This window comes from Balaenoptera physalus (genome assembly GCF_965194825.1).
Source record: "Balaenoptera physalus genome assembly, chromosome: 13".
Taxonomy (NCBI): domain Eukaryota; kingdom Metazoa; phylum Chordata; class Mammalia; order Artiodactyla; family Balaenopteridae; genus Balaenoptera; species Balaenoptera physalus.
Genome location: NC_138892.1, coordinates 107,548,860 through 107,562,090, shown reverse-complemented (window position 1 = coordinate 107,562,090; position 13,231 = coordinate 107,548,860). Strand labels below are relative to the sequence as shown.

General features: G+C 55.2%; 1 protein-coding gene across 24 annotated transcripts in view; it reads right to left on the bottom strand.

The window, feature by feature from the left end:
* Positions 1 to 13,231, bottom strand: part of CACNA1C (calcium voltage-gated channel subunit alpha1 C) — a 559,192-nt gene that overhangs the window by 79,554 nt on the left and 466,407 nt on the right. For all 24 annotated transcript variants that reach the window (XM_082422029.1, XM_082422051.1, XM_082422040.1 and 21 more), the window contains exons 14-19: positions 11,456 to 11,663; positions 10,436 to 10,556; positions 9,028 to 9,142; positions 8,048 to 8,168; positions 7,696 to 7,765; positions 2,430 to 2,562 (exon numbers count right to left, since the gene is read on the bottom strand). In XM_082422029.1, the coding sequence (XP_082278155.1) occupies positions 2,430 to 2,562; positions 7,696 to 7,765; positions 8,048 to 8,168; positions 9,028 to 9,142; positions 10,436 to 10,556; positions 11,456 to 11,663 (768 nt within the window). The remainder of the gene's footprint in view (positions 1 to 2,429; positions 2,563 to 7,695; positions 7,766 to 8,047; positions 8,169 to 9,027; positions 9,143 to 10,435; positions 10,557 to 11,455; positions 11,664 to 13,231) is intronic.

Below are 13,231 nucleotides of genomic sequence, written 5' to 3'. Positions count from 1 at the left end.
CCACCCACAGGGCCTCGGGGCAGCGCCTGAGACCTTTGGCAACCCCTACATTTCGCACACTGCCGTGACATCATCCACCAGCTTTCGTTCGCGGACGTCTTTCCCATCATTAAAAATAACGGCTTTGTGAGATCCGCTTCACATGTTTACGTACAGGGAGCAACAGAGCCCCCCAGAAGGGTGGGCGCCCAGACTCCGAGGAGACCTGCTTCCGTGGCAGTAAGTCAATCCCGCGCCTCGGCACAATGACGAAGAACGACACACCTGACCCCGAGCGCTCACGGTAGATCCTCGGACGCCGAGGGTGTCATTTATACTGTCTCATCTCGACAGTAGGAGGGGAGAAAGGTGTGATTATCATCTTCATTTTATAGATAAAAACCACTGACACCAGGAAGGACAGGCCTGCCCAGACACTGTGTGTGTGTGTGTGTGTGTGTGTGTGTGTCTGTGTGTGAGTGTGTGTCTGTCTGTGAGTGTGTGTGTGTGTGTGTCTGTGTGTGTGTGTGTCTCTGTGTGTGTGTCTGTGTGTGAGTGTGTGTGTGTGTGTCTGTGTGTGTGTGTGTCTCTGTGTGTGTGTCTGTCTGTGAGTGTGTGTGTGTGTGTGTGTGCTTGTGTGTGGCCAGGGCTTGAACCCGGTCTTCAGGCTTCTGCTCCTGGCGTATGGCTGACTAAATGCTCTGAGAGACCTTACTGATGCAGAAGCACCAAATCCTGGAAAGGACAAGCTTTCTGAGACAATTCTGGTTTCATGAGAGTTAGGAAAGGTCTGCAGCAATCCTCCCCAAACAAACAAGCCGATCCACCGAGCTGGGGTCTGTGTGGCATGCAGCCAGGATGGGCAGAGGCGCCTGAGGAGGCCAGTGGCAGCACTGCTGTCAAGAAACTTCGAGCGGGAAGTCGGAGGTGGGGCAGAGGAGCCCGGGACCCCTAGGCGGAGCCAGTGTCCCCAAGGAGCATCTGGAAGAAAGCTTCCCAGTCCTAATTTAGGTCCGTGGGAATCTTGCTGATTAAGACGAAGTATTGAGGTCACAATCAAAGATCATTAAACACTCAAGAAGATAAGCCACTAAGATGGGAATCGAAGAAACTACAAATAATTGACTTAGACGGCCCCTCCCCAAAGACTGTGTATACTGGAAACATCAGATACACATTATAGAACAGCTATATTTGAAATGTTTAATGGAATAAAGGACTTGACCACAAAGATGATGAATCAACAAGAAACTCAGACATAGACAGATGGAGCTGGAAAACCAAGCAAGACCTGGAACTGTCTGAAGTGAAAAGATATAAGCTGATGTGAAAACTGGTTTACACAGTAACACAGAGATGAAGAGAGAATTGAGAAATTGGAAGATATATCTGAAGAAATGACCTAGAATTCCAACCGAGAGACTAAGAGATGAATGATATGAAGATGTGAATGTGTGAGCTGGGAAGGACAGAATGGGAAGGTGTAACTTGTGTCTACTTGGACCAGCTGGAGAGAAGGAAGATGAGGCAGTGTGTAGACAGACTATCCTGCAACTTTCCAAGCATTAGCTATTCTTTTCCTAATCTTTAATGTCGTTCAAGAACTGACAAAAATATAAATCCATAGACTTAAGAAACATAACATATTCCAAGCAGGATAAATGGAAAGAAATCCATGGTGGTAAAAGTGCACAACCCCAGAGACAGCAGATGATGTTAAACGCCGCTGGAGACAAGGGGCAGATTCTGGCAAAGGAACAATCGTAGGAATTCCGACTTCACAGTGGAATAACACATCTAACACGCTGAAGGCTAAAACCCGTCAACCTGAAAGTGTGTACACAGTCAAACTACCTTTCAAGCACAAGAAATGAAAAGGATTACAGATAAACAGAGGCCAAGTGACTTTTCCATAAAAGAACTTCTGAGGAATGTACTTTAAGGAGGAAAGAAAATGATTGCCGAAGGATGGATTGAGATGCATAAAAAATGGTGAACAGATAAAATAGTAAGTGGTATGTAAATCCAAACATACACAGTCTACACAGGTACTCATGTCTGACTTGTCGTGTTGGAAATAAAGATCGGGACCAAAATACTCATCCACCATAACATGTTAAGGTAGGAGGGCTGGGAGGAGTTAAAGTAGTCTAAATATTTTAACTCCTTCTATTTTGCAGGAGAAGGTTTAGGACCTTGTTCAACTTTAGGCTTTGTTAAGTTAAATGTAATCACCAACAGAATAGAAATAGAGTTTACACATTTCACAAAACGGAGAGAAAAACAAACCCAGGTCTTCTGATTCAGAATCCAGGACCCTCTTCCCTAAATCCGTGCCTGCTTACACGAGCTGTGGGGAGCTGGGAGAGTCCCAGGCCCACCCAGAGGCTGGAGGGCGCTGACACCTGCCGGGCTTGCGTCACAGAGAGCGCGAAGCCCCGTCCACACACCTGTTGTTTGGGCTGAAGATGAAGAAGGCGCTGGCTTCTGGCATGGGCACCGCCTTCTCCTTCAGGTGCAGCTCAGAGAGGGGGCGTGGGCGGGGGCCCACGGGCATCTCAGGCTCCTCCTCATCCTCGTCTCCTGCAAGAAAAAAGCACCGCTCTAAATAGCTCCACGGCTCCCGCTTATTTTTACCGCCGCGCTGCTTACTTCCAGATGCCTTCCTACGGACAGGAATCAGACATCATCCACATCTCTGGAAACGAAGGGGACCAACCAAGACACCCAGCTCTCTCCCCGTGGGCACGGCTGGAGCTCATCTCTGCTAGAGGAAGACTCCCCGGCAGCACACGACAGGGGGCTGAGAGTAGGGTGACCAACTCAAAACCTGTCCTTGTTTTTAAATGGAAATTCCCACATCCCAGGAAACCCTCAGTCCCCTGCAAATCGGGATGGTTGGTCATTCTAGTTGTCAGGCACTAGCGACAGGTGACCAGGTGAGACTGGGGCACTGCCAAGTGTCCTTGCCCTTCTGGACTGCAGGCAGGGGAAAGGGCGTGGCTCAGCTGACCTGACACCCCGGCAAACAACCCCATCCTTGAATGTTCCAGGAGCTTAAAGTCAACATTCTCCCTATGCCTGAAAATACAAGAAAACACTGTGCTGCAGGGCAGTCGGGCCGTAATCCTGCCCTAACAGGCCCTCCGTCCAAAGGTCTAGACGCTGACACCAGTTACAGAAGCACTTTGTTCACCAGGCCAGCGGCCACACTGAATGTGGACCACAGGCAGACAAGCTCACTGGCCATGGAAGGAAACTGCATACCCGGTTCTTGTCCAAGGTACTTAAAAATGTTTAGAAGGGGATGGAAGTTAGGAGCATGCCTTGAGCCAAATCTTGGCTCTGTTTCTTTCTGGCTGTTTAAGTTAGTGTCTCTGTGCCTCAGTTTCCCCATCCGTGAGATGGGATAATAGCACGTATGTACCTCAGAATGGTGCTATTACAATCTCCGCCCATGGTAGACACTCCAAGACTGTAAATTAGTGTCTAGCATCTTCCTCAGTCTGTCTGCTCTTTGCCTGTTATTTCCCAGAAGACCTTCCACTCACATCAAACTATCCTCTGAACACTCACTGTAGTGGGCTGAATAGCGTCCCCCCAAACCCATGCCCACCCGGAGCCACAGGATGTGACCTTATTTTGGAAAATGCATCTTTGCAGATGTCATTAGCTACGATGCTGTCACAGTGGACGAGGGTGGGCCCTCGTTCCAGGGACTGTTGTCCTTGTAAGGAGACACGGGGAAGAAGGACGGAGGCAGAGATGGGGGTGAGGCTGCAACAGCCGAGGAGCTCGAAGGGACTGCATTGGCCGGCAGGGTGGGGACTCTCCCCAGAGCCACTGGAGGGAGCTCGGCCCTGCCGGCATCTCGATGTCTGGCTTCCAGGCTCCAGAGCTGTGAGAGGATGAAGTTCTGTTGTTGAAGCCCGTGTCCGGGGGCCCCATGAAGGCGGCTCAGCTCTCTCCTTGCTTGACCTGCCCGTCAGCCCCTCCGCAGAGCTGTGGGCACCCCCGGCTCAGGCAGCGCCTTCACCGGCCTTCCTGAGTCCCTGCACCCAGGAAGGACCTTCCCGTGAATCCCAGCAGCACCTCCGGCCTCCCACACCCACCTGGCACTTGGGACAAAAACGCCTCGGATGCGTGACTTTAAATGTACCTGGCTCCATCTCTTCATGTGCTGAAAGCCCTGCAGAGAGAAACCCCCTGGCACGTGGAAGCCTCATTTTCTGGTGATGATTTAACAACACTGGCTTTATGAGGAAGGGGACTGTGCAGAAGGTCCGGTGGAGAGATGGCTCTGGGCAGTGGACCTCGTGGACCAGCCACAGGTCTGTGCTCCCTCCCGGTTACCACGGAGCCAGGTGGGGCGGAGCAGAAGAGCCTGGCATGGAAAGCGGTTCTTTATCAAGCAAGAGGCAACCAACGACCCAAGGCTTCTCTGGAGGACCAGCAGATCACAGGCACAGATCAGATTCCCTCCCTCGAGTAATCAGAGCTGACCGGCAGGCAATGAATATTTTCAGCAGAAGAGCGGCACACAATGGAAGATGGCGTCCAGGAGAGGCTTGAAGCTTCCTAACTAACCTTGGCAAGGTCTCCTATTAAAGCAAAATCAGTGAAGCCAGAGTGGGCTTACATCATGGCATCTATACGTGGAATTTAACTGGAGGATCTCAGGTCCCGCCTGGCTCTGTCCTCTTTCCAGTTTTGCTCTAAATGACCCAACACTTTCTTATTCAGTAATATCTGAGAACAGGTAATTGAATGCTTATTTAATCATCTGTGTTTATAGAAAAACACGTTTGCCAGGTTTGTGCGCCTCTAAGGTCCTTGTGGAGAATCGTGTGTACTCTTTTGTCCTGCGAGCGATGTTTAAGAGGAAACTACTGCGGAAGGACAAACCAAACTTGTAAAGGGTCAGAAGGTTGCCGGCACATGACGCTTTGCACGTACGACGCGTGAGGAGAGAGGTGACGGGTTAGGGGAAGTCAGGTAGAGCTCCTTCTGGGGTGGGCAGCCAACCGCCCAGACGCCCGAGGCCCGTGGAACCCCTCGGTGCTGTTATCTCATCGCAGCTCTCAGAGGCTTGGAGAAGCGGGGAAAGCAAGGCCCGGCTGCTTTCCAGATGGCGCTTCCAGAACTCAGCAGGAAAAACGTGGCGGGCAGGGCTAAATGCCCCCCCTCGGGCCTTGCCGCCCCGGGCCCCATGCTCACTGCGGTGATTCTGCTCACGGCCGGTTCAAGTCAAAATACTGTTTCTGACACCTCGGGTGCACAGCGCACTGGATGCAAAGCCATGGCCTTGCCCTCAAGGAGCATCCAGGCCTCTGTGCAGCCCCAGAGTCCAGCCGCCCTAAAAGGCCAACCTGCAGAGCAAGGCTGTGACGCACTCCCCGCGCTGACACCTTCTCTCAACTGGCTCAACTCGGCCCTCAGAGCCGCCTTCACCCTCCCACCTCTCCAGCTTCTCTGTCCAGCCGGCCTTGCCTCCAAACACCCCCAAGGGCCGCCCCCTCTACGTCTCCAGCTGGTCCCCTGCCCTGCCGCCATCACCCTGCCTGGACTGCTGCATAAGCATCCCCACTGCCCCAGCCTACTCTGTTTTTACACCACAGCCAGAGCGAGTCTTTTGCAAGGTAAGTCAGACGTGGGCTGAGAACCTCCCGTGGTCCCCCCAGCATCAGCCGGGACCCATCCCTCTGCGTGGCCTTGGGGGCTGTCCCACCTGCTCCTGCCCCGTCTCCTGCCCCACCCCCGGCCCTGTGCCTGCTCTGGTCCCACAGCAGACAGGTGCGACTGCCCGAGATTCTGTGCTTGCTGGTCCCTCCACCTAGAAAGCTCTTCCCTCAATCATCTCCACACACCTGGTTCCTCTGACTCAGGGTTCAGCCCAGAGGTCACATCCTCAAAGGGGCCCTAGTGACCACACAGCCAGGGCAGCCCCGCCCACTCGGTACCTCTAATACGGCCCTTGGTTTTATGCTCTTCCTGGTGTTTCCTTTCTGGTTGGTTTGCTTTCTTGCTCCTTGTCTGCCTCCCACTACAATGGGGGCCCCCGAGAGCAGTGGCCTTCTCTGTCCCCCATGGTCCAGGGCCCGGCACACAGTAGGTGCTTTATAAGCAGTTATTAAGTCAATGAATGGACGTCCCCCTGGTTTTGTCCAGCTCTGTGTCCATGAAAACAGGATGGTCCGGAAGTAACTTCTTCCCTCTCCAGCTCCCCGACCGCAGACCCAGTCGGGACCACCTGCTCTGCGACCCCCCCGCCGCCCCACCTCCCCGCACTGCTCTCTCCTAGAGCCCCTGCAGCAGCCCAGGCCTCTCCCACAGCGTCTGGACTGAGCCACACATTCTCTGGTGTCATCTCACTTCCTTTTCACGTGTACTTATTAATTTTCAGCCCTTAGTGACTCTTAAGCACATCTGTATGTTCACTCAAATAAATGAATCAATTAGATAAAGGCACCATCTTGGCACAAAGCTTTCCTTCCTGGGTGAGGTGATGTTTCTAAAATGTAGTGTATACAAAGCTGGGAGGCTCCAACCAACCGGCGAGCTTTGCAGATTGAACCAGGAGGGGAGGCCTGAAAGGCCACTGCTGGGCAGCGGGGCTGCTTTGTGGGGACTAGGGACAGGCGCCTCCTGCAGGGGGTCCCGCGATTAACAAAACCTACCTAAGATCAGTTAGCTCCCCGTCCATATTCAATTTCCCCCCATTACCTCAAAATGTCATCTAAAAGTTTATTTGCTCCTTTAGGATCAAGGCAAGACCCGCCCGCTGCATTCGGTGGATATTTCTGGTCTGTCTTTGAAATTCTGTAATAGTTTCCGCCCAGAAGGGCTTTAAGGCTTCAAAAGGTTTGGTGTCCGGCACACGGACACCCTTCCGCCCTCCTTTCTGTCCGAGCCCCAGGAAGCCAAACCCTCTTTCCCAGCAGACAGACTGCGGAGGGAAAGGGAAAAGGAGGCCGGGCGCGGTCACGAATGCAGAAGGTTCTCAGGCTCCCGAAGGGGCTGTGACCCGACACAGCCCAACCTGTGCGGGGAGGGGTGTCAGTGAGACCCACGGTGCCTTGACGGTGTGTCGTGACTTTGAGCTTGAAGCTCGTGATAACATCTGCAATTCTCTGTAGAAGGAGGGCAGGTCAGGGCTCACACAGGGTGTGGTTTCCTGACGCAGGGAAGTGGCTCCTGAGGGGGGCTGATGGGCTCCTGACGTGAAACCCTCTCCAGGGGGCCTGCCTGCCAGTTTACGGACCAGACGGCAGAGCTCTGAACGCATCCTGCAGAGCAGCGAGCGGTGGTGGCCACGCTGTTCTCAGCACCGCCTTCCGGGTGAGGACAGGACAGATTTGGGATTTATTATTAAGTGAGCAAGATGCTGTGACATATGTTATCCTAACAAGTTATGTAACTTAATAATGATTTTACAACATAGGCTCTAATAAACCTTAAATGTATATGGAATCCAGCTTCCAAAAGACCCAAAGGCATCGCTCAAACACGACGCATTCAACCTTCTGTTGTTATTATGAGGAAACAAGGAGCAAAGTACCCTGCCCTCCAGAGGATAACCGGCAGTGCTGCAGCCGAGTCGGGGGGATCTGGCAGGGCCCCTGCTTGTGGGGGAACTGGGGCCAGCACGTGGCTTTACAGTTGGGTGTCCACCCCCAGACCCCCCCCCCCACCCCAGGCCAGGCTGCGGGCTGGTACCTGTGGTTTCCGGGTTGGGGTAGGAACTCTTGTCCTCATTCTCGTTGGGCTGGAGGTCGTCCATGTTGATCTAGGCAGCCAAGGAGAGAAGCAGGGTCCAGTCAGACAACGTCCACAGCTTTAGAGGCTTCGGGTAGCCTTGAAATTGCCCCCTAGTCTAGGCTGAGCTGTCGACTCAGAAACACACCCTTTTTCCTTTACACACATCCCTCAGGACACCAGCAGAAGGCTGGCCTTCCTTCTCTCTGCACCCAGCTCTGCTGTCCACCCTCCCCAGCCCCTCTTCCCTCTCCTCCCCTGGTGTCTGGCCCAGGAGGACCGTGCCCTCCTCCCCTGGGCCTCGGCCCCTCACCTTGGTGGCAGGGGGGGACTCTCCATCCGCAGTGATGGATTTCAGCTCAATTTTCTCCTCCTTGGTCTCCTCCACGGCCGGCTTCTCCACCACCTCTTGTTTCTTCTCTGGGCTGGCAGTCCTGGCCAGTCAGCAGGAGGGAAAAGAAAGGGATGTTGGCCAGATTGATAGGGAGCTGCCCTGTGCTCTGTTGGGGCCCATGCCATGCGGCTCAATCACAGGGGCGCTGGGCCTCGCCTGGCTCTGTCCCAGCCCGGCTCTGTCTCAGCCCGGCTCTGTCCCATCCCAGCTCTGTCCCATCCCGGCTCTGTCCTCGCCTGGCTCTGTCCCATCCCGGCTCTGTCCTTGCCCAGCTCTGTCCTCGCTCGGCTCTGTCCCATCCCGGCTCTGTCCTTGCCCGGCTCTTCCCTGCTTGGCTCTGTCCCCACCCGGCTCTGTCCCATCCCAGCTCTGTCGCATCCCGGCTCTGTCCCATCCGGCTCTGTCCCCACCCGGCTCTGTCCAGCATTCAGTCGAAGAGTCCAGCTTCTCAGCGGCTCAGTCCCCGTCTAACCCAGAGAAAGGTTCCTGGAGAACCCTGCCCAGTACTCAGCAGAGGTGTGGCCCGTGGCAGTCCACGCAGACAAGGACGAAGACAGAGTGGGGCCCTGGCTTGTCTTCTCATCGCTCCTCAGCTGGAGCTGGACCTCTCCCCTGAGCGGCTGCCGCCCCCCGCCCTCCCCTCTACTCCCACCACCTCTCATGACCTCCCTTCTCAATAGAGAACCTTCCTGGACAGGTGGGGCCACACACCTTCCCAGAGCTGTAATTCACGGTGGTCCCCGCTTAGAGCAATGCCCAGGAATTAGGGGAGAGGCTCGACTCACACAGAGAGCCCCCAGCCAGCCCCCTTCCAGGAGGGATGGCCAGGCAGGGCGGAGCATCTCCTGAGCGCCGAGGGGAGCGGCACCCCAGGCTGGGCCGCGGAAGCCGGCGGTTACCTGGCCAGCTTCTTCCTCTCCTTCTCTTCTTCCTCCTCCTTCTGGGCAGAGGTGAGGCTCTCGGCGTCAGCCAGGTTGTCCACGGCAATGGCCAAGAACACATTCAGTAGGATATCTGTTTGTGCCCATTCTTAAAGAAAATGACCCTTGGACTTGGGGTTGTGGATGGGCACGGGGGCGGGAGGGGGCAGGACACGCGGGGGCAGAGCTCCCCCCGGGGAGGGGCTCCGAGCCCCATCACCCCACTAGCTTCCCGGGGTTTTCCGAGGGGTCGAGCGCAGGCCCGCTGGCAGGCTGGGGCCAGGGGCGGCGCGGCCGGCAGCCGGGCCTCGCTCTTTAACTGCCGGTTTCGAGATGACCGCCTGTGACTGACACCGTAAGCAGCGCTGCAGCGGGACGGGGTGCAGAGTGGTCATTACCGCCGCCAGGAGGTGCCCGCTCGCCCTGCCCCTCCCGCTGCGACCCTGTTCAGACAGAGGCCCTGGGAGGGTCCACTGAGCTCCTAACTGGAGCGGAGTTTGCCCTTTCTTCTCCCCCCACCCCAGACTCGGACGCAGGCACCGTGGGTCAGAGAGCCGGATCAGAGCCCGTCCAGCCGAGAGGTTAACGCTGGTCAGGCCCACCTTCCACCCCAGGCCCCGGGAGGCTCCGGCTCACACGGGGAGCGAGGGCCGCGGCCCCGCAAGGACAGGGGCTGGGCGTGCGCTATCCTGTTCAGCCTCGCCCGGCCCGTTAGGTCGGAGGCACTGCTATTTCCACCCCGTTCCCAGGACGCTAGGTGGGCAGCCCTGGGTGTGCCCGAGGCCTCCCGCTGGCCTCTGTGTCCAGATCTTCTGTGATTTACTTTCCGAGCCCCTCTGCACACAACCCGCAGGGACAGGATGGGAAGAGGGGCGCCAGCAGCCCGGGACCCGGGAACCTGCCTGTGGCCTGTCCACTCTGCCTGTGGCTAACATCCCGCAGAGTGGCTTCAGAGGGAGGGACCCTGGCCCGAGAGCAGGGCGACAGGCAAACGTCACTTCCGGGGCGGAGGCTCTGTCCTCCCCGGGCAGGGGCCCTGGGCTGGCGCAGCCAGTGCGCACATCGGGGTCCGAGTGAGTGGCTGCAAGCACAACACCGGGCTGGGGGCTGCTCGTCTGGACCGCGGCGAGGATGCACTCCTGGAATCGGAGGCTGGGGGACGACTCGCATCCCCCCCTGGGCCCAGGCTCCCGGCTCCCACCCAGACACCTGCACCGCTGAGGTGGTCTGGGCTGGACATATTCTCCCAAGCCTGCTTCCCCTGGGGGGAGGGCCCTGGGTCCCCCCCCAAAGTCAGGACCTGCGGGGCACACCTATTGGCATCGAGCTGCAGGCTGAGAGCTGGGGCAGCGGGGGCGGGGTGGGGGGAGGCAGGAGCAAAGGATACAATTTCCACAGATGAAGAGGATGATGAAGTAAATACAGACTAACATCCCTGGAAAAGAGGGGCCGCCATAAGCCATGATCCCATCATACATCACCGAATTCCAGTCCTCCCCGGTCAGGATCTGAATGACACAGTCCCACCAATAAGGGACACAGCGTTAGACCAGCAGCAAACCCGAAACTCCCCTGCCCAGCCCCCTGCGAGACAGAAACGTCTGACATCTCTCTCTTCCTCCCCCGCCTCCTGCCCCCCGTTCTCCTCCCAGGGCTCTGAGCTGTGACCCCCTCAAGTCTAGCCCTCTCCTTAGACAGAGTGCGTGGCCACAGGCACAGAGTACCTGATTGACTAAAAGAGCTTCCTGGGCAAAACACCTCCTACCCCCAGGTACAGTGCTCAGTGGCTGACCCTCGAGTTAAGTCATCAAGGTGAGCGTGTCCACTAAGGGGCCCCAGGTCCCCCGGTTTCCTCCAAACGTGAGGACTTTGGGTACCATCTTTAAGATTTGGGCAACATCCACGTATTACCCAGTTTAATCTGTAAATCGATCTACTTTTAAACTTAAGTGCTACTTTAGCTTGGCCCCAAGCCAACATATCCGTGAAGTCACAAATTCGATGGTAGTCGTATTTTCCTGGGGGCAAGCGTGAAGGGTAGGAAAGACACCCATCCCCTTCCCCTCCCCAGCAAGGGCCGTCCACTTTCCTTTGTTGATATTTTGGGCTTCCATGTAGAATGTATTTGCATAAAGGTTTCCACAGCTAAGAAACAGGTTTTAAGCCGCTTAATTGGATCTTTTTTTTCCCCAGTGGTCCATCCAACAGCGGAATTTCCTGGGGGTCGGGGTAGGAGAGCTACAGACTGTCCTGGGCTCCTGTGGCCGACCTGTTCTGGCTCTGGCTGCCCCGTGGGAGTGGGCGGGAAGCTCCTGCCTCCCCCGCCCACCCCCCACACCCCCACACCCCCACCCCCGGCTCCTGGCCCTGCCCCCAGAGCACAATCCCTGCAGAGAAGAGTCCATACCTGAAAGACGGTGAGGAGGGACTGGGGGAAGTTATCGAATGTGCTCCTCCGGGTCTGCATCTCATCAAAGTTGAACTTCCCCCCAAAGAGCTGCATGCCCAGGAGGGAGAAGATGATGATGAAGAGGAAGAGTAGCAGCAGCAGGGAGGCGATGGAGCGCACAGAGTTCAGCAGGGACGCCACCAGGTTGCTCAGGGAGTTCCAGTACCTGGGGACGGGGGGGGCGGGGTTAGCCTCCAGCACCTCTGACCCCACTGCCCCACCTACCAGGGGCTTCGGGACCGGCTGCAACGCCCTCCTCTCGGCCCTGTCCTTGGGGCAGCGTGGTGGTGGGACCTGGCTGGCCAGCTCACAATTAGAGCGTGAGTGAGTTCATTCAGGAGACCCAGGTCAAGAGTCTGATTCCGACCCAGCTCTGCACGTGCCTTTGGGCGAGTTGCTTAACCTCCCTTCTTTCTGCGCACCACCCCCCCCCCCGTCTGAAAAAATAGGGGCAGCGGCAGCACACGCTTCATTATGTTATTGGGAGGATTACATGCGATAACAATTTTTAAAAAGCCACTCCCCCCAACGGCAACAAAATGAAAAATAAGTGGGACTACGTCAAACTAAAAAGCTTCTGCACAGCAAAGGAAACCATCAACAAAGTGAAAAGACGACCTACAAAATGGTCAAAAAACACTTGCAAACCATATATCTGATAAGAGATTAATATCCAAAATATATAAAGAATTCATGCAACTCAATAGCGAAACAAACAAACAAACAAAAAACACCCCAAATAATCCTATTAAAAAACAGACAGGGGGGCTTCCCCGGTGGCGCAGTGGTTGAGAGTCTGCCTGCCAATGCAGGGGACACGGGTTCGAGCCCTGGTCTGGGAGGATCCCGCGTGCCGCGGAGCAACTGGGCCCGTGAGCCACAATTACTGAGCCTGCGCGTCTGGAGCCTGTGCTCCGCAACAAGAGAGGCCGCGATAGTGAGAGGCCCGCGCACCGCGATGAAGAGTGGCCTGCGCTTGCCACAACTGGAGAGAGCCCTTGCACGGAAGCGAAGACCCAACACAGCCATAAATAAAATAAAAAAAAAAAAAAAAAAAAAAAAAAAAACAGACAGGGACTTCCCTGGCGGCGCCGTGGTTAAGACTCCACGCTCCCAATGCAGGGGGCCCGGGTTCGAGCCCTGGTCAGGGAACTAGGTCCCACATGCATGCCACAACTAAGAGTTCGCATGCCGTATCTAAGACCCAGCGCAACCAAATAAAAATAAATAAATATTTTAAAAAACCAGACAGAAGATCTGAATAGACATTTCTCCAAAGAAGACGTACAAACGGCCAACAGACACGTGAAAAGATGCTCAACATCGCTCATCATTAGGGAAATGCTAATCAAAACCACGAGGTATCACCTCACACCTGTTAGAATGCCCATCATCAGAAAGACAAGAGATAACAAGTGTTGGTGAGAATGTGGAGAAAAGGGAACCCTTGTGCGTTGTTGGTGGGAATGTAAGTTGGTGCAGCCGCTGTGGAAAACAGAATGAAGCTTCCTCAAGATAATTAAAGATAGAGCTACCATACGCTCCAGCAATTCTACTTCTGGGAACGTATCCAAAGGATACGTTCACTATAGCATTATTCATAATAACCAAGACATGGAAACAACCTAAGTGTCCATGAACGGAGAAATGGAGAAAGAAAAATGTGGTGTACGTTATCTACAATGGGATATTATTTAGCTGTAAAGAGGAAGAAAATCTTGCCATTTGCAACAG